The 21,072-nt window shown below is 36.8% G+C and overlaps 1 protein-coding gene across 5 annotated transcripts in view; it reads right to left on the minus strand.

The window, feature by feature from the left end:
* Positions 1-2,111: 2,111 nt before the first annotated feature.
* The window catches only part of UHRF1BP1L (UHRF1 binding protein 1 like), a 58,417-nt gene continuing 39,456 nt past the window's right edge, over positions 2,112-21,072 (minus strand). For 4 of the 5 annotated variants that reach the window (XM_027679957.1, XM_027679958.1, XM_027679959.1 and 1 more), the window contains 7 exons: positions 20,780-20,955; positions 19,330-19,466; positions 17,623-17,773; positions 13,420-13,676; positions 11,129-11,237; positions 8,376-8,542; positions 2,112-7,678 (listed from right to left, as the gene is read on the minus strand). In XM_027679957.1, the coding sequence (XP_027535758.1) occupies positions 7,553-7,678; positions 8,376-8,542; positions 11,129-11,237; positions 13,420-13,676; positions 17,623-17,773; positions 19,330-19,466; positions 20,780-20,955 (1,123 nt within the window). In that variant the 3' untranslated portion in view covers positions 2,112-7,552. Of the gene's footprint in view, positions 7,679-8,375; positions 8,543-11,128; positions 11,238-13,419; positions 13,677-17,622; positions 17,774-19,329; positions 19,467-20,779; positions 20,956-21,072 lie in introns of those variants that run through there. The other variant, XM_027679962.1, reaches the window with a different exon arrangement.

Genomic DNA, 21,072 nt, shown 5'->3' on the forward strand with positions numbered 1-21,072 from the left:
GAAGAGACTGACATATTTCCCCACCACCACCATTTGAGCAAGGAAAAAATTCAGATTTGCTGTAGAAGCCAAGTGAATTTCTTTTGTTTCAGGTAGGATTGTTTTTACATCAAATCACATTTTACAATTATTTTGAATGTTTTGATACATTTTGTAATGCACCTGATCTAATGCACAGCTTGTATACAGTACCTAAACATTCATAGCACCTGATTTAGTTAGTATTCAGCTTCTCTCTGTTTATTGCACATTTCTCTCTTGCCACAATTTTTAAACTTCTTTTCATGGAAATTCTTAGTCTCTCCTTTCTACTTCCTTCTACAATATAATACCATCTTCCTCACAGGGAAGATTACCCTGTAAGGCTGGTTGTAGTGAAAACATACATCATGCCTAGGACATGTTTGTGTTAGAGCTCTGCCTCATCGTTTTTTAAGTATGTGCAGCTTCAGTTAAGTTTTGACAGTAAGTTCACCTCCAGTGCTTCAGTCTCAGACTCTTCTGGCAGGCCCATTTCCAGTGGATATCAGGGATGATACAGTGGGTGAGATCTCATGGTAACTAATATAACTACATCTCCTGTTATTCATAAATCCCACTTTATCTAGGTTCTCTTGATTGGTATAAGAAGTTTCCTTAAAGTGAAGGAACATCAGCAAAGTGGAGATTATGATGGTGTTTGTCAGTTAATAGCCAGCTACTACATACAGTATGATACTGCTCCACATACAAGTTTTATCACCAGATGGAGAAGAAAAAAATCTGTTACTGCCTATACTGCTGCTAGGTAAAAACATTGCTTTTGACTCCAGCAGCTGCAGATTTAAAGGCAGCCACAATGACATTAAGGATGACAGCTATTCAGCCACACAGGAACACGTTTTCATTAATAAGGTGCCCAGAATTTGTTCTAGTGTATCGTTTTCCCTATGCTTATTTCAAATACTTTCCTTTTTTCCTCCTTTTTGACAGCGGTGACTTACAGTAGCTAAATAAGGGACATGTTTTGCATAATGAGAAGGCAAAAGAGATTAACTCTAGGTTGTCTTTGCCTGCTGAAATATTTTGCCAAGTCCCATTTCAAGGAGTCTTTTAAATCTTCTAAACGTTATGACTTTGAAGGAATACTTTCCTGTTGCATAAGCTGAAAATGCTTCTGATAATTGCAAAGGAAGGTTTAAGAACAGCATTCAGGTCATGACCACTTCCAGATATATCTTCAGATTAGTATGAGTTGGAAATTTAACTTGTAGTTTTTCATGAGTTACATTGCCAACTGTCAGTGATTTGAAAGGATTTAGGATCCAGTTAAAGCAAATAGCTCTGATACTGCTTTAAAGAATTTTTCAGTGACTGTTTGCAACTTACCGTATTTCTTACATTACTTCTGGATAGGAAACGAAATGCTGGAAGTGATATATTTTTTATAAGTTTTTTAAAAAGCTGTTGTTTAAATATTTTCAAGTATGTATATACTCAAAAAGTCTGAATAGATGTTGGGGGTTTTTTTGGTGAATATTGCAGAAATATCAAATCTCATGTTTTAGAAGGAAATTATTCTTCTGGAGTCTTCTTGCTATCTTCCTGCTAAGTTTGAGCAGAGAAGCCTCATTTCTACATCAAAGTCCGTTCAGGTAAGTGGCTGTGATTGTGTTGGTGTCCAGTATATTGTCATATTCTGCAACATTTTGGTATGTGGCATTGCAAGATGAGACCTTAAAAAACTCTCCATCATACCTATCCTGAGTTGCAGTCTCTTGTTAGAAATATAATTAAAAAATAAGTGAAAGGAACAAACCACATCAAGATTCCAGAGGAATGAAGAGACAGCTGCTTTCTATGCTATTTTCTCTATTTGACAAAAATAAAGCGACCCCATTCCTACAGTAAATTTTACATAGAATGCTTTTCTCTCTGCTTAGTCATTCTGCCTGTAAGTTTTTGAATAACCAAACGGGATATAAAAAGAAGTAACTCCAGATCACTTACCACGCACTATAGTGTTAATATAAACTATCTTGTTAGATTACCATCTGGTGAAGGTAAGCATTTGTAAAGCACTACATTTGGTTATTCCCAAAGAAATACAGAAAACCTCTCTATATGCTCAGTTTATTAAAAACAAGAGGGTTTTCCTAGTTAGCAAGAAAATAGAACAAATAAATTGTTGATATCAAGGTGGAGTTGTTCATCTATACAATGACAGGAAAACTGGACAAAATAATCCAAACTTTTAACAGATAATGACGAAGAACAACAAATCTGGTAAACATTTTACCATAAAAGGGATAATATGTACAAAAATATGCTTTTAGAATTTATTTAAAGCTAAAGGGGGGAAGAAAATCTTTCTTCTAACACTGTTCAGGCAGTTCATGTAATTTATTTAAAAGAGGAAATAGAAACAGTGATAAGCCATCCAAATTAAAAGTGGAAAAAAAAGCCTGGTTTAAAATCATGTTATGAGATTAAGCATCAAAAATTTATAAGAACTCCAGATTCTACCCTGACATTTTCTAGCGCGATGCGGCTGTTGATGGGTGAAGGCGCCAGGCGCGCTGGTACCCACGGGGACATGAGGCCGCAAGTGACTCCCGCACTGCCACCAAGCGGCGGCGGGAGGAGCGCTCTGCACCAGTTGCGGTTTTAAACGAAAAACGACTAAAAAATTCGCATTCTGAGAACTGGTTAAGCACGGTTTTTCTTACTAGTAAAACGTTAACCATCATAGACTGCAGTATGGTAATTCTCATTGCAAAAGTATTTTTCCAGTGCTGAAAAACCTCAAGTTACTAGAACAATATAATTACACTGCTAGAAGTATTTATGACAGTTGCACCTTCCGTGGTAATGGTGTACTGAGGTTTGCAGACAATATGAAGATATCCGGATTTGTTCCACAGATAAGCTGCTTAGAGGCTGCTTCTTTATTCAGTGCTTGCTGGCTCAGACTACCAATTCTGAAGTGCTCATTTGTTCATGTCTCTGTCAAATGTTTAAATTACTTACCAATTACCTAACTCAAATTAAATCATGGTGGTTTCGAACATACTGTCCTAGGAGAACTGCATTAACCGGTTCGTGCATTATGCTCCACACACTACCAGCTTTACTCTCACAGAAGATAAGGCATAAGTGCATCTTATTTTTACTTCCAAAACAATGCTTTCAGAAATTACACAACGCAAGATTTCATACTGACATTACATGATTGAAAGCTTTAGGAAATACATATATTCCACTTCCACTCATATGAAAATGGGTGATGGCAACTAAAGGGAAGGCAAGAGACAGTGAAAAAATAACAAAATACAGATACTTTAATGTAACTGTTTAGGGATGGCTTGGGCAATGGTAGACAAAACCAAAATGACCTTTTAAAAAAGTTAATATTTACCCATTTAAGTAGTGGCAATATGAAAGATTCATCTCTTTGGGATGCAAAATTTACCCCTTATTTTGGGAGAGAACACAGGCTATCAAGAGTTGAAAATTCAATTCCTGCAACTTGTTTCAGCTAGCAAGTAGTGTGACACATAGTTGCAAGACATTCTATAATATTTAAAAGCTGTAAGTTGCAAAAGTATTTTTTAAATATTAATTTTAAAGTGTTCAAAAATATATTTCATAATTAAAATTGTTCCTGATTTAAAGTTTAAGTTTTTATATAAGCATGCTAAAAATACCTAGAACTGTAACTACACAGCTTCTATTTACTATCAATCTTATGATTAACTTTTTCTTAATTTTATTGAGAAATAGAGCTTTGTTCCTTCAGCAAAGACCACTATTCCTGTACAAGTTTTGCATCCCTTAATACTGATTAGCGTGATCTTTGTGCTGTTCTTGCTTTTAGGTTCCATACTAAGCAGTACAAGATGAGGAGAGGCACTGCCACAGAACTAAACAGAGTACAGCTGAACACAGCATTTGGTGCCTGCACCACTCAAAACCATGTGTTAGCCTCAGGACATGAGAGATGTGCTTCAGCACTACAAAGCCTGCCACTAGGTTTACATTGACAGGTATCTTCACGGAGGCAGAGGAAATGGGGCTGCTATTCAAAAGCTAGTCAGCAAAAGTGAAGTGGCACGGGTTGGAATTAAAAAAAGATAAAGTTGTATTGCAGGGCTGTCAAAAACTCATTTCCCTACTGGGAGGGATGAATTAGTGGATTTCACAGCAAGTGCCCACAATTTCATTGCTACTTAACATATTAGCAAGGTCATGTTCTGTCCCTACAACAGATAAAAAGACATTGAATTATATCAACAGCTGAATTCGAATCTGAAGTACTCTTTAAAATTTGCAGATGGCAACAGTGAGCTGAAAATCTACTTCAAGCATTTTGTGATGAACATTTTAAGAATTAGACAAGCACTTTTTTCTTTATACAGAAACCATTTTCCTCATCATTACTCATGTGAAATCTGGTCACTGTGGGGAGTTTGCTTCTGCAATACCTTACATACATTTTGTACTCTTGGAATTGTAGATGCTTGATAAAGTCTTTACCTTTATTATCACATTCCCCTTACATTTATTATAAAATTATTTTGAATAAAGGTAACCATTATCATGTAAGATTGTAGGAAGTGTTCTGTAGCTAGCAGTTATCCTCTAGAGATCAATTGTGATCTCAGTTTAAGACTCCCAAGTAAATTCCTAATCAAGACAGTGTCCAAGACATAGGTAATGGGACTGGGAAATAAAGGAATTAGGCAGGAGGGGGAAAAAAAAAAGGCAGTTCCCTCCCAGCCAGTGCCATGGCCCCTTGCACCAACAGCCATGGTGGGCTTAATCCAGGGAGCAGGGACATCAGAGAACAGGCATGATCTTCACAAAGCTGCCTCTCCAACAGGCTTTTTATAAGTAATACTGTAAGGCCACATAATTTTGATTTAAAACTGCTGCTTACCAACAACGGTAAGAGTTAGTGAGAACTGGAACAGTGTGTGCCAGAATGATTCAATGACCGAGCCTGGGAAAGGGTGCAGCCTCTTCAAGGTGAGCTAACATGAAAGCTTCGTTAGGCATTAAAACAGGATTTCTAAACAAGCTAACAAGTGTTAAACTGTAAACCAGTTTAAATTTCCATAGAAAATAAAAATAAAACTTGCTAACAGTTTGCCTGCAGGACTTCTGGAGTCAGTTTTCAGTATACGCTGAAGTTCTCCAAGTTCTTTGCAGAATAAAAGCAGTGATTCATTCAAGAAGCTCTACTGATTGCACAACAGTTCCTATCTAGGATTTAAGGAGGTTGTGTACACTGGCAGAGCCTGGGGATGAATTAAGCCTTTTTTTGTTTTTAATCTGAGTCTTTTCATAGCTATGTTTAGTATAACCTAAATGCACTTTCAAAAATTAATTTATTAACTTTCCCTCTGCATTTTTTTCAATACCATAACTCATTTCAGACTGACACACTACTATCACACTCAGTGTTGTCAAGCTCACAACCAAACACACCTATCTCTTCTGAACTGTGCACATATGATGCTCATTACTGCAAAACTGCCATGAAGTAGAAATGTATTCAGTTATATCAAAATGCTAAGAAGTGATACCCTGAATTTCAACATCTGAGAAGGGCTGGTTTGGGCTATTGTTTTGAGTTTGATTTGTGTTTGGCTTTTCTCAAAAGAAGCAGGTACTAGCTTATGCAGTAATAAAGACAGGCATTTGATATTGCTATTTATTTCTTTTTAAAAATTAAACAATTCTCAATGTAATATTCTAGCAACATGCTACTAAGCGCTCTATACATTCCTTTCTTCAGAATAATTCTAACTAGATCTTGGCAAGGAAAAACCAAGTAAGAATTACTTTAATAGTACCAACCAGAATTAAACCAGTGGAGAAATACTCCCCTGAATCTGACATTGCATTTATGTGAAATTGCTGTATTGTCTTAAATAACTGTTGAAATACAAATATTTAATTTCTCTATTAGAAACATTGTATGTATATTTTTTCATCTTATTCAGAATAATAAAATAATTTCCATGGGCATTACGGGGAGTTTCAATGAGGGTTCATAAGGCAGGCTTTAAAATAGTGCCTGAACCAGTTCTTCCACAGAGTTCTTCATTAAAATCTACACACTTTCAATAACTATTTTCGGCAGTGCAAATTATGTGTCCTCCAAAAAGTTTTAATGAAAACCATTTTAATTAAAACTAGTTTGACAGCCTGCATATGCAAAGTCAAACCACAGGATACTAAATACTTTAGTAAATTTGCATATCTACAAATAAAACTTCCCTCCAACATCCAATGGAGCAGAAACAATTGTGGTAGCAATTAAAAGATTTTCAGTTGTCAGATTCAAGGTCACTAGTTAAATTATTCAGTCATTTTTACTTCTAGCAAAGACAATCTCTTACAGGCATCTATAGTTTCATATGTTGTTTCCTAAATTGTTTAAAAGCACACTCTTATATTCTCTATTTTACAGTGTTGTGCTTTTTTACTTATCCATCTGTACCAGTTTTTAGCTGAAAGTTATTGTTCAATTTGTACAAATCACCCATAATTTAAACTGTATAATTACATTTCATGTAATCTCACAATTTCATTGGGTAATTAAGTGATTCTCTACAACTTTTTTATCAAAAAAAAGCAATATACAATTAATAAATCCCTGTAGGATTTTCCCCCTCACAAGCACTGACATTACATATTTAAATACATTGAACCAAATCCTTGGCATGTCTGATGAGTTGTGCAGAAATCAGACATGCATGCAAAATGGCTCCAAGCTCACCTGTCACAAAGGACTGGATCCTAGTGCAGGGCTATATCCTCATCACAGAGAGAGGAAAAATAAAGTGTGAATGTCTAAGTTACATCAGCTGTACAGATACAGTGGACCTTCATGCAGAAGGAAAGTCCAGTAGTATGCCCTCTTACTTAAATTCTCCAGCATTTACTGTGGTATTTTAGGAACACATATGGAAACGGTATAGGGAAGTCTATAGCACCAGAGGATTATTCTTAAAATCCTCTCTGGGCAAATTACACTGAATTTAGGGCCAGTTTAGGGCTGGTATTTTAATTTTCAGTAGCTATGCTATTCTAGAAGATCTAGCCCACATCATCATAGTGCAAATGTAACATCTTGTATGGATACCTTCTGGTAACAATCAAACAACATATCTTTAACAAACAGAGGTACAGTTTGTTAGTGAGGTGTGGTACATGTGGTACACCTTTTTTCACAGCTAAGCCATCCACTTTTCAGAAAACATTTTAAAAATAACATTTCCTTTGATAATAATAAAAGTAGATGATATGATTTTTTCATTTGTAAATTAATAAAGTACAGTACAAACTGATTTTTCCCAAGTCAATTCAGTTTAAAATGAGCTGAAAAAGGTTACAATGTTTAATGAAAAATTCGGAATAGTACCTAGTTCACAACCATTTTTTTATAATGAGAAAACTGCCTGTGACCAAAAAAACAACCACATTTTCAAGTGATTTACAGACAGTATTTTAGATGACACCATCCCCTGAAGTCCTGATGTTCTTGCACTGCCAGAACACTGTCCTACTGATGATCAACATTCATCTTTTTCATGTGATGAAGCAGGGCATCTTTTTCCATTTGGACCTCAGCAAGAGCCAGTTTGGCTTTGGCTAGCTCCCGTTTGAGACATTCATTTTCTTCAATAAGCTAAAATGATTGGTTGAGAAGAGAAAGCTGTTAGTATTCCTGCATACTGACAACTTTTTCCATTACAGTAACTTTAAAATACCATATGCTCACATTGATTCCTGGGCGGAGGCTTGCTGGGACTGAGTCAATTGCAACTGATTCCCAGTTAATGAGTGTAGAACACAGAGCTGATGCAATTAGCTCAGAAGGCAGGATAGCCACTGTTTTAGCTATGCCATTTCCATTCTGGAGTGGAGTGGAAATGACCCCAGGTTCTGAGCTCCAGGAACAGATTCTTACGCAGTAGAAAAAACAACCAAATTGATGTGTGGATGTGTTCTGTCCTCATCGATTCAAAACCCAGATATGATTGACAGATTAGTAAGGGTCTGACTAAACAGCCTAGTCCCTTGTGTTTGTACAGGGATGTGTTGTGTTGTACAAGAATGAGGGAGATGGGGAGAATAAAACTCTCTTATAAAACTCCCTCTGATGTAAAGGAAAAGAATAAGTGTGAAGTGTATTACTACCCTGTTTAGAAAGCAGTATTAAATTGCTGAGCCATACTATAATATCCGTGATCCATATTTTCCATCTCAAACAGATTTCTAAACAGAAGTATATCCCACCCCCAGATAACCTAATAATTATGATGATTAAGGATTGTAACATAATTTTGAGGGGGCAGGGGGAAGTAAAAATCAATTCTTAATACCTCATTTTTAAGGAAGTCAGCTGAATCCCTGCTTGATTTAGAAGGTCTGGGAATTTCACAAGTAATCTGTGTGGCTTGGTCCTTTGTTTTACGTCCAACAGGTTCCACTGCTTGCTGCAATGCACTACTTGAATTCATCTTTGACACATCATTCATTTTTTGATTATCTGTATCACAGAAATAGTGCATAGGGGTTTTGTCAAAATTTTTTAAAGGTTGGTAATTAAAAACACCTAAACCAAATATACTTATGATATTAAGTACTTTTATATTAGCCTCTCAAAATCAAATTTAAGAATTAAAAAAAAAATTAAAACTCATAATCTTTTAGAGAAAAGGAGGGAAGGAGCAATATATAACTTCCAGCCTGAAGGAAATAAACACATTTTTATACTGACCAATAGCATCACCACAGAATATGCAATCTGAATAAGGAGAAGTTTGAGAACCATTAATATTGCTATTAATATATTGTCTACAGGTCTCTCTGAAGACTTCATTTACATTTGAAGACACAGTGAGATAAACCTGCTGGATCAAGTTTTTAAATTAGATAATAACTTTAATTACATGGCATTAAAGAAGCTTTCTAGCATTTGTAACTGAAGTCCACTATAATATCTGTTAAAATATACTGTTGTATACCAAGAGGAAAAGTGAGAGTCATGGTTCTCAGTAGTCTAAAAAATACTCTGTGACTGTTTTGTTTTTTAAACATTTCCTTCTAAACAAGAGTTTTGTGTTCATTACCCCCTCCTCTCACCACACACACGTGAGGACTCAAAAAATGTAGCACTACAGACATGTATCACTGATGTGCAGATGGCGTTTAACCTATGCCTTTGAAGTCACTGTACCTGAGTAGTCCAAGACATGTATAGGGATCAAAGCACTTCAGCAAAAAGGGAAAAAAATACAAGCTGAAAGAAACCTTAAAACTATTTTCTAATTATAGTACTAAACTTTCAATGTTTAGTATAAAAAGATGACCAAAATACATTGTACATCTTTAAGAACTCACACAATGCATTAGATAACGTGCAAAAATTAAAATACAAGGAAATCATGCCACAGCACACCTCTGAGAAGTCTGGTCCATCCTTGATATACCTTCCCAACAGGTGGATGAAGGGGGCATTAAGGTCACCCTGCAGCCTCTCAAGTCATACAATCTCAGCCTTCCTCAAGTCATGCAATACATTGCATATTGCTGGATTAACATATTCGGGACCTGGATAAAAGGGTGGGTGCACTCTGCAGTTTTGTGAACTCCACCAAACTGAAGGGTACGTGACTGACACACTGATGGGCAAAGCTGTTTTTCAGAGGAACCTGGACAGGCTGGAGAGATGGACTGACTGGAGCCTCATGAAGTTGAGCTGAAGCTAGTGTGAAGTCCTGCAGTTGAGAGTCAATAACCTCTTCCTCTGCTATAGGTTGGGAACCAACTGAACAGAAAGCAAAATTGCACAAAATGACCTGTAGGCATTGGTCAACAGGCTTTATCATGAGTCAGCAGTGAGCTCTGACAGCAGAAACCAGGGTCATGCAGGCTGTACTAGCAAGGGTATAGATAGCAAGATGAGGGAAGTTATTATTCCCCAATACTCACACCAGTGAGTATTCCTCATCTGGAATACTGGATCCAGTTTTGGATTCCCTAGTGTGAGAAAGTATAGATACTGACAGCAGAGGACCACCAAGAGAACTGTGGCCAGGAGCACATAATGTACAAATGAAGGGCCCAGCAACATGCACTCGTCAAATCTGAAGAGAAGACTGTGGAGTGATCTAAAAGCCACCTTTGCCTGCCTAGTGAAAGGGTATAGAGAAGATGGACCAGACGTCCCTGAGGTGCTTGGCAAGTGCTCAAGCACCTCTGTCTGAGAGGGTAGACAGGAGGCAATAGACACAAGCTGCAACAAAGGAAATTCCAATTACACAACACCAAAAAAAATAACCATAAGAGTGGCAAACACTGGGACAGATTACTTATGGTAGGTTGTGGTATCCTTTTTTGATGCTCAAAACTTGCCTGGACAGGGCATTGAGCAACTTGATCTAATCTGCCCCTGCTTTGAGCTAGGAGTAGGACCAGATGACCTCTAGAGGCTCCATCCAACCTAGATTATGATTCTTTGACATATCTGTGAAAGACAACAGTAAAGTTCCAGCTCTATATGTATTGCCTTGTTGTGAGTATTTAGTATTTGCCCATGCATGTAAAAAAACCCCAATCCTGTAAACACATACATGCTTCATGAAAAGTAGAATGTTAAATCACTATTCTAAATGCAAATCCCAGTGCAACCTGCTGCCGGGACTGCACTGTGATACATAGAATTGGAAATTGCTACTTGCACTTCCTAAATAGTCTTTTATTTACAAAATAAATATTACACAAAACCACAAAGATGGTAACCATCCTGGTAATCTGTAAAGAAAAGCATTTTTTTTTGTTTTGTTAAAATTATCATGATGAAGTGATATGCACTGATGAAACATTTCCTGATGATGTTGCATGCATATTTTTGTTTCTCTCAGGTCGATTCAGCCGTGGGTTATCACAGCCAATATACTATTCAAAAAGGTAATTTTCCTCTATGTGACAACACTTAGAATTAAGGCATATGGCAACAACAGCTTCCACAAATTATCATCAGTTATCTTTTCATTATTAGCCATGTATATGCACAAAGGAAATAACAGTAAGATTATAAAACTGAGATATCAAGGTGCAGGATTATACAAACCTCTAATGACAAAAGTGCCATCATCATTTCTTTCTATCCAGAGTATGTCAATATGCAGTTTTATGGGTACCACCTCAGATGCCTTGAGATTTTCACGTGGACTATCATCCTAAAAAATACATGTATTTGAAAATGAGTTTACCAGGAAATCAAAATAGCTAATTAGGATGTTCACTTAAACATAAGTGGATTTAATGAAACTTGAAAGGGAACATTTCAAAGTAGAATTTTCTAACAGGATCTCCACTAAACTTTGCCTCCATTTTTTTCCCCCAGGGATTGTATTAAAGGCTCAAATTTATCTGTGGAATAAGTCTGCTGAACTCAATATACAGTCTGACTAAAATACTTCAAAGTGTTTTCACAGGCATCTCAATAAGATTATATCCCAACTCAAGACATTCTTTAGCTCAGGAGCCTTCCGAGTCAGAGATAAGAAGCCTGCACTACATAGTATCTGATTTTCCCTTGAACTGTTTAAGGATTGAATGGGTACAGCTATCATTCTTGAGCAGATTTTGTCTTTTTAGAATTTAGCTTGGGATGCACCAGCTGCATTTTAGTTATATTACTGTACTCAACAGAAGAGGAACTTCACAAATTAGTTCTTTGGGGTCTCCCCAGGAAGTCTTTATAGTTCATTACCCCTGTCAAGCAGAGTAACGCAGCCAGTATAATCACAAACTATACATATCAGCATTAAACACATACCAAAAAAGATGTTGAGATATAACTTCCAAAGTTTCTTGAAACAACATCGAGATTGCAGTAGAAAATGCAAACAAGAAAATAATCTTTCTTAAATTCTTCCCCTGCCATAAAACACACTGCATCGTCTTGTGCAGAAACAATAGAAGAACACACTACATCAAATAGGGAATGCAGCAAACATTCAACCATATCCTCTTGCTCCTTATTATCCAACAACTCTATAGAAATGAATAATCTGTATGTCAAATTTGCAGTTTGTCAACCATCATGAATAACTTCACCATGACTTGTGTGCACTGCTGAGCGAGCACTTCAGTGCTTTTGCTACCAAGGAGACTCTTGTTGCCGGTTTATTAATGTACATTCCCATCTCAAGCAGCTGCTTTCTCAAGAACATTTTGCTTAAGTCTGCCTTCTTGCCAATAACCCAGCACAATCCTGGTTTTAAATGCAAATGACTATATGTAAAGACTTTCCTATTTGCATTTGGGCATTCACATTTGTGATACACTGAAATCTGAGGAACAGATCCACAGCTCTTACACAGTGTTTGTGCTAATGCTGTAGTAAGAGCAGCTCTACAGGAATGCCTAAGGATCCTCAGGGGATGGAATGGCTGTATCACTGAGGGAAGGAATACTGATGCAGTTTGAGTAGAACTGGATAGAGATAACAATTGCCCTTCCAATCAAGAATGATCTTGGTAGAATCAAGGCCTTAGCCTCAGATGTAGAACTGGAGCTGCTCTTCCAGTCTTCACTCTTTTCAGAGTTTATATGAGTGATTATTACTTCCCAAAGCAATGGTACAATTATTGTTAAGTTTCTTTGTGTTACTGTTGTTCCACACCACCCAAAAAAGTGTCCTTATCTTTATATTCAATGGTTGTGCAGTACAGAACTCATTATCTCCTTAACATGGCTGAAAGAAAATCCCCTAGGAGAGTTTAGCAGGAGTGTCCTCTTAATGTTACTATTTCAAACTACGGTGGTGAGAAAAGCTTGCATTATTTAGTATCTGTTTCTAGGTAGAGCAGAACATGAAATCTGGGTTGTAAGAAACGGTGTATAAGTGATTTGAACAGGAATTCTATAACCTTTTTCCTTCTTTTGTACTAAACTTTAATTTCTTGGCAAGTTCTAAGGATATTTTCAATTATCCTCCAAGCAGGAGAGAGAAATAACCGCTAAAATCCGTGGTTTGTAATTAGAAAACCATTACTTTGCTAAGGAAAAAAGCCCAATCAGGAAAACCCACATTGTGCCTCTAGAAGCTTGGTATACCTTGCATATAAAATTACCAGACACTGTCACTCTACAAGAGAGACTTAGGAGAGGAGGAAAAGGTATAAAATGTTAATTCATACAAATAGCTTGGTCATGCAGATAATTCCCCTGCAGGCATACCACAGAGCTAACCAAATCTATGGATTTTTAAATTGTTTTAGTGTTATCTAAAGACCTTCCAGAGTACGACAGCAATTTCTTTGAAGTTAACTGTATCCAGATTAGTAGTTTATCATCAAAGAAACAAGAACACAATTTCTTTTAAACCAGTCAAATATCTCATTGTTAACATACTTTTAAATTAATCCTTGCATTAGAAACTTTTATCTTCATAGGCATCACTTCTGCAACAGTTTCATCTTCTAGAAAATGCTGAATGTTTGTGAGGGAAGATGTTAGAAATTCAGCACTGAAGTTCTCCACATGACACTGAAGAAAACCGTTTTTTACAGCTAGCAGTGAATGTACAACAGCACTAGGACCGTTTTCCCATCTCAGACTAATCTCAGGTGTTGAATTAACAGATCCAGCCACAGATTTACAGTCAGAACCTGTTGCAAAAGGAAAACAAATTTGCATTAAAATTTAGCAATGTACAAAAAACAATTATGATGTAATTATTTTTGTCTCTATTGTCCAACTGTTTGTCCAAAAAGTACCTTAGAAGTATTATCCACAATAGGCAGCATTACAAATGCACAACTTCAGAGCAAATTTCCAAGCATATCACTTCAAAGTACAAAAAATAAACTAAGAATACATACAAGGACTAGTACCTCACTGTGACAACAGAAAGGACAATGCAGAAGTATCACCATCCACAAAAAAATTTGTGTTTCCTTGGTGCCTTGACAATGGAAAACCAACTATTTTGCATACTTTTCCACTAACTCCTTAAATTTTAATTCACAAAAACATTTCAATCAGTTCTCTCTCTCAGGAGAGCAAACATTTTCTTGGAAAGGCTGAGTTTCCTAACTCAGAAAACACAAATAGCAATGCAGTAAGATGGAGAACATGGCTGCATAGTGCTTCCATTTTTTGAGTGGCAGTAGATTTGAACCTTAAAAACCCCTGGCAGTTTCTTCTTAATTTCATTATCTTTAATCAGTAAGGATAACTACAACATTCAACTACAAAGTTCTAAAAAACATTTAAAAAAATCTGTTACATTATACGTTAGATAATAATTTAAGGTAACCAGATTGTGGGGGGAGTAGTATCCATTTCTTGTACAAAAAAGCAGGTTCACTGCCAGACGTAACTACACCATGAGATTCTCAAGTCATCTGATCGTTACGATGGCTAACCTGCAGAAATTATCTGTAGGACAAAATACATAATCACAGTAACTATACAAAAGCAAGCACTGAAACTTGAAAGACAGCTCAGGAAACTAACTCAAGTAAAATCAAGTGAATTATGTCAACTCAACATGCAGCAGACACTGCCTGGAGCTACCGCAGCCTGACAAAGTAATTAATTTGCTTTCCTATCTGTAGATTAATTGAGTTCCTCTTTCTGTATAGCGCCCAGTTCTCATGGACAACCTGGCACAGCAGTACAGTCTTATCTACTGGCACTAGAGTGAGAGCAGATAGACACATTGTCAATCTGGGCTGACAAAAAAACCAATGGGAAGAACTGTAAATGAACATGAGAATCTTCAGCCTCTGTTATGAACCAGAATCTTTCCCTTTGTTACCTCTGTGAATAGAGGTTTCCACAACACCAGCGGCCATGACTCCATCCTTCAGTCATTCCAAAGTTTAAGAACTGCTAAAACTCATATTCTTCCTCCACACCCCCCTCCAAAAAAACCCCAAACCAAAACAAAAAAAAAAAAAAAAAACCCAAACAAACAACCAAACAAAAAAATACCCACACTGCAAGTATTAGCTACCTCTTTTGGCTCTAGTCCAAACAGAAGCAAATAAGCTACCAACAGTCCTGGAGAAAAAGGAGGGCAGCTCTCCAGATGGGAGAACAATGATCACTCTGTTCAATGAATCTCTGCAATTGGTTTGGGAAAATTTGTTTCCCTCAAGGATTTATATTCTTCCGACAAATACAGATAAAGAAATACACAGTATGTGCATTAAGCATTTCTGCACCAGAAAATGCCTGCATCATTGCTGGGAGAATCCAAAATGCAGAAAAACAGCAGAGGAAAAGACCACACATTCAATCTCAGCCATTAAGTCAATTTTAGTTATCTTGCAGATATTTGAAAGAGGCAGAGTCAAGGGAAGATGGAGTAAAAATTGCATTAAACAATTTGGAAGTTGCTATGAACTGCTGTTTCCTTCTTATAAGCATGTCAAGCATGATAAGGTCTCAGTAAAATCACTGTCCTTCCCACAGAACCTCTGCCATATTCCATGCCCCCTTCTTTTGTTACTACGGCCAGACAAGATCTGATAAAGGCATAGTCCTGCATCCAGCAGGGAATTGCACAGCTGCCACATTGCCCTCAACTTACTGTAGATTTTAGGCACATTTTTCCCTTTCTAAATCTACTGCATTAACAGTATAATAGGTTTTAAATGGTTATTTTCACCCAGAACACCTTCATAGACTGTAATTATAACTTGAGTATTCACTGCTTTGCATGGTTCTTCAGTTTACTGGTTACAACTGTTAATGCAGCACTTAAATTTTTATTAAAGGTCATGGAGGAAGAGTTGCCTCTAGTGGGATATTATTGTACACATTTGCTCACTTGTTCTTTTAGTGATTTTTTTTTTCTGTTAACTCATTTAAATGTTTTTTTTTTAATCCAGTTCTCAAGCTTTTCCCCCCTTTGTTCTTCTAATAGAATAAATGCAGGAGATGGGAAGCAGCAGTGGCTGCAGAAAATTTCCTGACTCAGCAGAAGGCATAGCCCTGCGGTGGAGAGATGTACATTACAGAATCAGAGTGACTAGCAATGTACAAAAAAAGTGGTGTTGGCCCACCCGTTCAGGTACCCACCGAAAAGAGGAAGGAAGTATTTGGAGATCCCAATCATGTTATAACCTTTTGTCCCCAAAATAATCAACCAGTGCATAAGCCTCTCATAATCAGCTAAACCAGAGGAAGCAGGTTCTAGTTGTAGAACACACATGAGAGCAGGAAGGTGATATGTTCGTACTGTTTACTCCCTCTGGCTTTTACAAAGGATATGGCAGATAACCAGAAATCAATTTGCCTGCTGTAAGAACTGAAGGTCAGCCATGAGTCTTCCCTGCTGGACCTCCTACTTGCCTTGATACTTGAATACAATATGGTGGAACAGCTGCTCCAGACAGCAGCTGCTGGCAACGGCTCAGCTGACCAGTAAAGGGGTTCTTTAGCCTGGGCATCAGAGGCTGTGGCACCTCTGAAGCTGAAGCACGACCTCCTGAACAAAACCCATGCTGCTAGAAGGTTGAAATAAAACATAGTAGCCAACAGCTGTTATAGCTGTTTCCCAGGAAAGGAGATGAACCAGAAGCAGGAAACAGGTGCATCAGGGATCTGCCCAAAAACCCTGTGGCACAACCGAGCTGGCATCCAGCAATCCATGTGGAAGGCTGGCAGAGGGGAGCAAAGAAATGTGACGTGAAGTGGCATACCAATACCTTCTGCCAAGGAAAGAACCTCACTGTATGAGAACTTGGTTTTCTGGCAAAGAATGTATGTGTTGCATTCGTGCCCAAGAAGAGCTCTGACAATACACTGGTTGATCTAGTTGTGCAAATGTCTGGCATGAAACTACACTGTGTTTCTATCAAGCTTAAAAAAACAAACACCACCACCACCCCCCCCCCCGCCAAAAAAAAAGGTGGTCTGTCCTCACAGCTAATCTTTCCTAATAGAGAATAATTTTTTAAGTTTTCTTAAACCAAATATTATAAGTCTGTTTAAACTGTGGGTGTAATTGAATCTAGAAAAACAGATCTTGAAAAACAGGAACAGCCCTTCAAACAAAGGTACATTAAGCAAAGTGTTATTAGGGACATAAGGGAGTTCCATCTTCACAAAACAATAACACAGTGTAATGCGTTGTGGTTTCACCCCAGCCAGCAGCCAAGCACCACACAGCCGCTCACTCACTCTCCCACCAGCAGGACTGCAGAGAGAACTGGAAGGGTAAAAGCTAGAAAACTCATGGGTTGAAATAAAGACAGTTTAATAGGGAAAGCAAAATCCAAAACACAGCCCCATACCAGCAACTATGAAGACAATTAAGTCCACCCCAGCCAAAACCAGCACATAATGCAACTAACTTCATTTTTTAAAAAGCAAACTAATGACCAGAATTCAATATAATGCATTTTTTTACCCACACAATCATAAATGGTACCATTTATTTCCTTCCCTTTTAATGTATCGTAAGCAGGAAAGAAATCAGAGTTTTAAACCAGCATAAAAATGGATGCTATTGAACTAATATAAAACTGTGTTTGCATTTTTATTTACTTAGAAGAAATATTTCCAGCTTCAGTTTCACAACACTGAATTGGTAGTTCTTACCAACAGTTCTGTTGCACAGATAGTGTCGAACACCAATGTTTCCCAACTGATTTGGTATCACTTGGTTGACCTGTAGGCATATTTCTGTGTCTTCACCCCTGATGTCGATTTCACCATTAACACCAAATACTTGAAAAACCACAACTGACATCTGTCAATAAAACCAAGATAGAAACACTAATCACTATAAATTCATCTTATAATCTTATATTGTTTTAAGATTTGTTTAAACCTTTTCCATCACAAACCCCTTTGTATCCAAAACCCTCACTCACAGAAAAGCACAAAGTTTTCTCACTTTGTCTTTTCTTTTTGGCTTCATAATGTTCAACTGTCCAAAGACAGACACTCACATTTATAACCCACTGACACCAATTCAGAATTGGCTAGAAAAGCCATGAAAGTGAGACAGACTTTTTCCACTCTGACAGAGAAGCAAATGATCTATACGACACCTGAAATTTCCTAAGGCTGCATTCAACTTTACCCATATCATAAACACAACCAAGCATTTGTGGTGTTGAATCAGACCAGGTTAAAGAGCCAGGAGAGGGTACTAAACTTTGGCTATCTGCATAGTAGTCAGCCCTTTTTCTCTATTTATTCGGTTGCAGTATTTTTTTAAAAAGAAGTAGAAGCCAGTTTTAAATCAGCTTTGGTATCAGAAGGTGTGTGTCCATCATCATTACTACTGTTTTGGGCTCATTTTTCTAATGACTTTTTAGTTACAGTCTACAAGTAGAAAAATATGGTAAAATGTATTTGCATAACAATCCGAATGAATTATGTTTTTTCCATATTACATATATGCACAGGTGATTGAGAATTTACTTAAAAGGAATCAATAATTCAAGTGAGCTGCTTTTTTTCATTTTTTAAAAAATGAAGGCGATCCACAAATATTTTAAAGCAAAGGTAGGATTACATGACTAACATTACTGAAAAGGAAAATACATCAGCAAGCACACAAGATATTTCAGTAAATTCACTGTCTTCCTTTGGGCCCATATTGTCCTAGGTTTCCAGTTCATGACCTTAACTGATAGAACACAATTTGAGAAGCATTGATTAGGACCAGGATCAGCATGGAATAAGTACACAGGCAGATGAAAGAACTGGATCCTGCATGGTGTCTCAGGCAAGGAATCTCTCTCTACATGTGCTAGTCTTATAACCTTCTCTAAACACTGGGCATTGTCCTGACATAATCCTGGACAAGAGGCATCTCTGATCTGACCCCGTAGCACACTTATTACCGTGTATTTGAAAATTCTACAAAATGCTACCAGAGCTTAGGAAACATCTTCATATTAGAGATGTCAGGGTTATGGTGCTTTCTCTTAGCTATACGTGATAGTGATGATGAAAAGCTCATTTTAAATATCAGATTCAAGAGAGTATAAAAGAATGTGATGGTATTAAAAAAATATTGTTATATACTAAAGCATAAATATTTTCTGACATTTTTCAGTGGCTGCTGTCATTTCTCAACAGTGGCTATAAAGATAACAAAGAGAATGCTCAGTGGAACTTGGATTGTAATCTTCATTTGTACTTAACACAAGTGCACTAGATCTGTAAGCTTACATAATGCACTAACAAAAGCTGCCAAAATTAGTTGAAAAATCACCTCTAAACCCAATCATTTTAGTTCTATTTTAAGGTTTAATTTACTGAAGCATGTATTCTCATGGAATACAATATTACCATTTCTTCACTGGTCTCATGGGCATTCTCTGAAGCAGCGCTCAAGGCATCTGGAGATGACCCATCACAATTTTCAATCACTGTGCCTCCTTCATGGGCATTTTCTGATGGGCTTTGATAGTTTGTGGCTGTAATACCTTCCGTATATACATCAGAAAAAATGCAAAGTTAGCATAGCATAACCTGAATCACTCCTACATTAAGAATAAAGTCAGTGTTTGTTACTGTATGCATACATTAACTCCTTTTTTAAGATGAGTTGAATGCCTTATTAAACAAATATTTGTGACTGAACTGCCAAATCCATTCCTCTTACAGAGAGTTCAAAGTTTTAGATGCTATACAAGTAAAGCAGAATATAGTGACAAAACCAAAAAAGCAGTCTACATACATTGTTAAAAAATTGTGAAGGGCAGTTTTTAATCTTCCAAATCAAATATAAATCTGATCGAACAGAAAAAAAAAGTTACAGATTCCAAGTTGTGTATCTAAAATACCGCACAGTGCCTTTAGAGCAAATGTTTGTGGTTTTATGTTTACAGAAATAAGCTACATATATTTTCATTAGAGCAATCACGATATTGTTTCCTTGACAACTAGAAAGCATAGAGACTTAAACAGTATTTAACTGCAGGTTAACAAGCCAAAAAGACATATAAAGGTTATTTAAAATAAAATATATATTTTATGGCATACTCCCACACAAGCACATACAGGAATACTCCTACAATTCAAACATATAACAGGTTTGCAAGTGAAGCAGTCTTCTCATTATTGCTCTAGACTGAAGAGAAATCCTACAGAAAAAAAGTAGTCATTATTTATTCAAAGTAGAATGTATCAGAAAAGAGGTACCAATAAGGTCTTCTTACTCTATTTCCTGACATTAGAAAATTATTTAATCAGTATATGCACAGATGAGCAAAAATTGGACAAATACATGCTGTTAAGACAGTCAACAGCTAGGAACTGCTCCTTAAGGAACAAACTGCAAGGAGACTACCAAATCTATCTGCCTGGTAACTAGCATGGTGAGTATTAGTGAAAATCCATTTCTTTTTCATCTACTTTTAAATTGAAAGCTTCTTTACCACTTCAAGCATAATACTGATTCAGGGAACAACCTGTAAATACTTCCAGCCAAAGCAACGGGTTTTAAGTAAAGCAGGGAACAAGTTCTGCTTAATTTAAAGTTGGAACACCGCACTTCAATGCTCTTACTTTCCTCAAGAGAGGAAAAAATTAAGTAGTGTTAAGTACCACTGCTTAAGTAGCATATCTTATTTTCCCTTGAAACGATGTTTGGTGAATATACTTAGTATTACTGACTGGTGAAGGCAACAGAAATAGTCTTGTAAAGTATCCAGGACTAGAATCCTTTTGAGTATTATTTTAGTTATGAACAACATTTTTGTGTATTGCTTAAAAATATTTTGTTCAACCTACTTACCTTTCTCCAGAAAGCTTTGACTGTCACTTCCATCACTCTCTATCAAATGATCCTCTAGCATCATGCTATCAATAGAGATGGTATCCAGAGAGACTTGTGATGGACTTCTCTTCATATTTTTGTAAGAAACAGAGAATGCAGGGAGGTTGGATGAACAGCGTTCCTTAGGCTTAGCACTTTAAAATTAAAGATATTAGGAAATTATTATTTCAAATTAAAGGACAGACATAGAAGTTACTTAAAAAACTTGCTCTAAACTAGGCAAGATATAAAAAAAATCAGATTACTGAATA

This window comes from Neopelma chrysocephalum, unplaced genomic scaffold, assembly GCF_003984885.1.
Source record: "Neopelma chrysocephalum unplaced genomic scaffold, ASM398488v2 Primary Assembly neopelma1_59, whole genome shotgun sequence".
In the NCBI taxonomy this organism is placed as follows: Eukaryota; Metazoa; Chordata; class Aves; order Passeriformes; family Pipridae; genus Neopelma; species Neopelma chrysocephalum.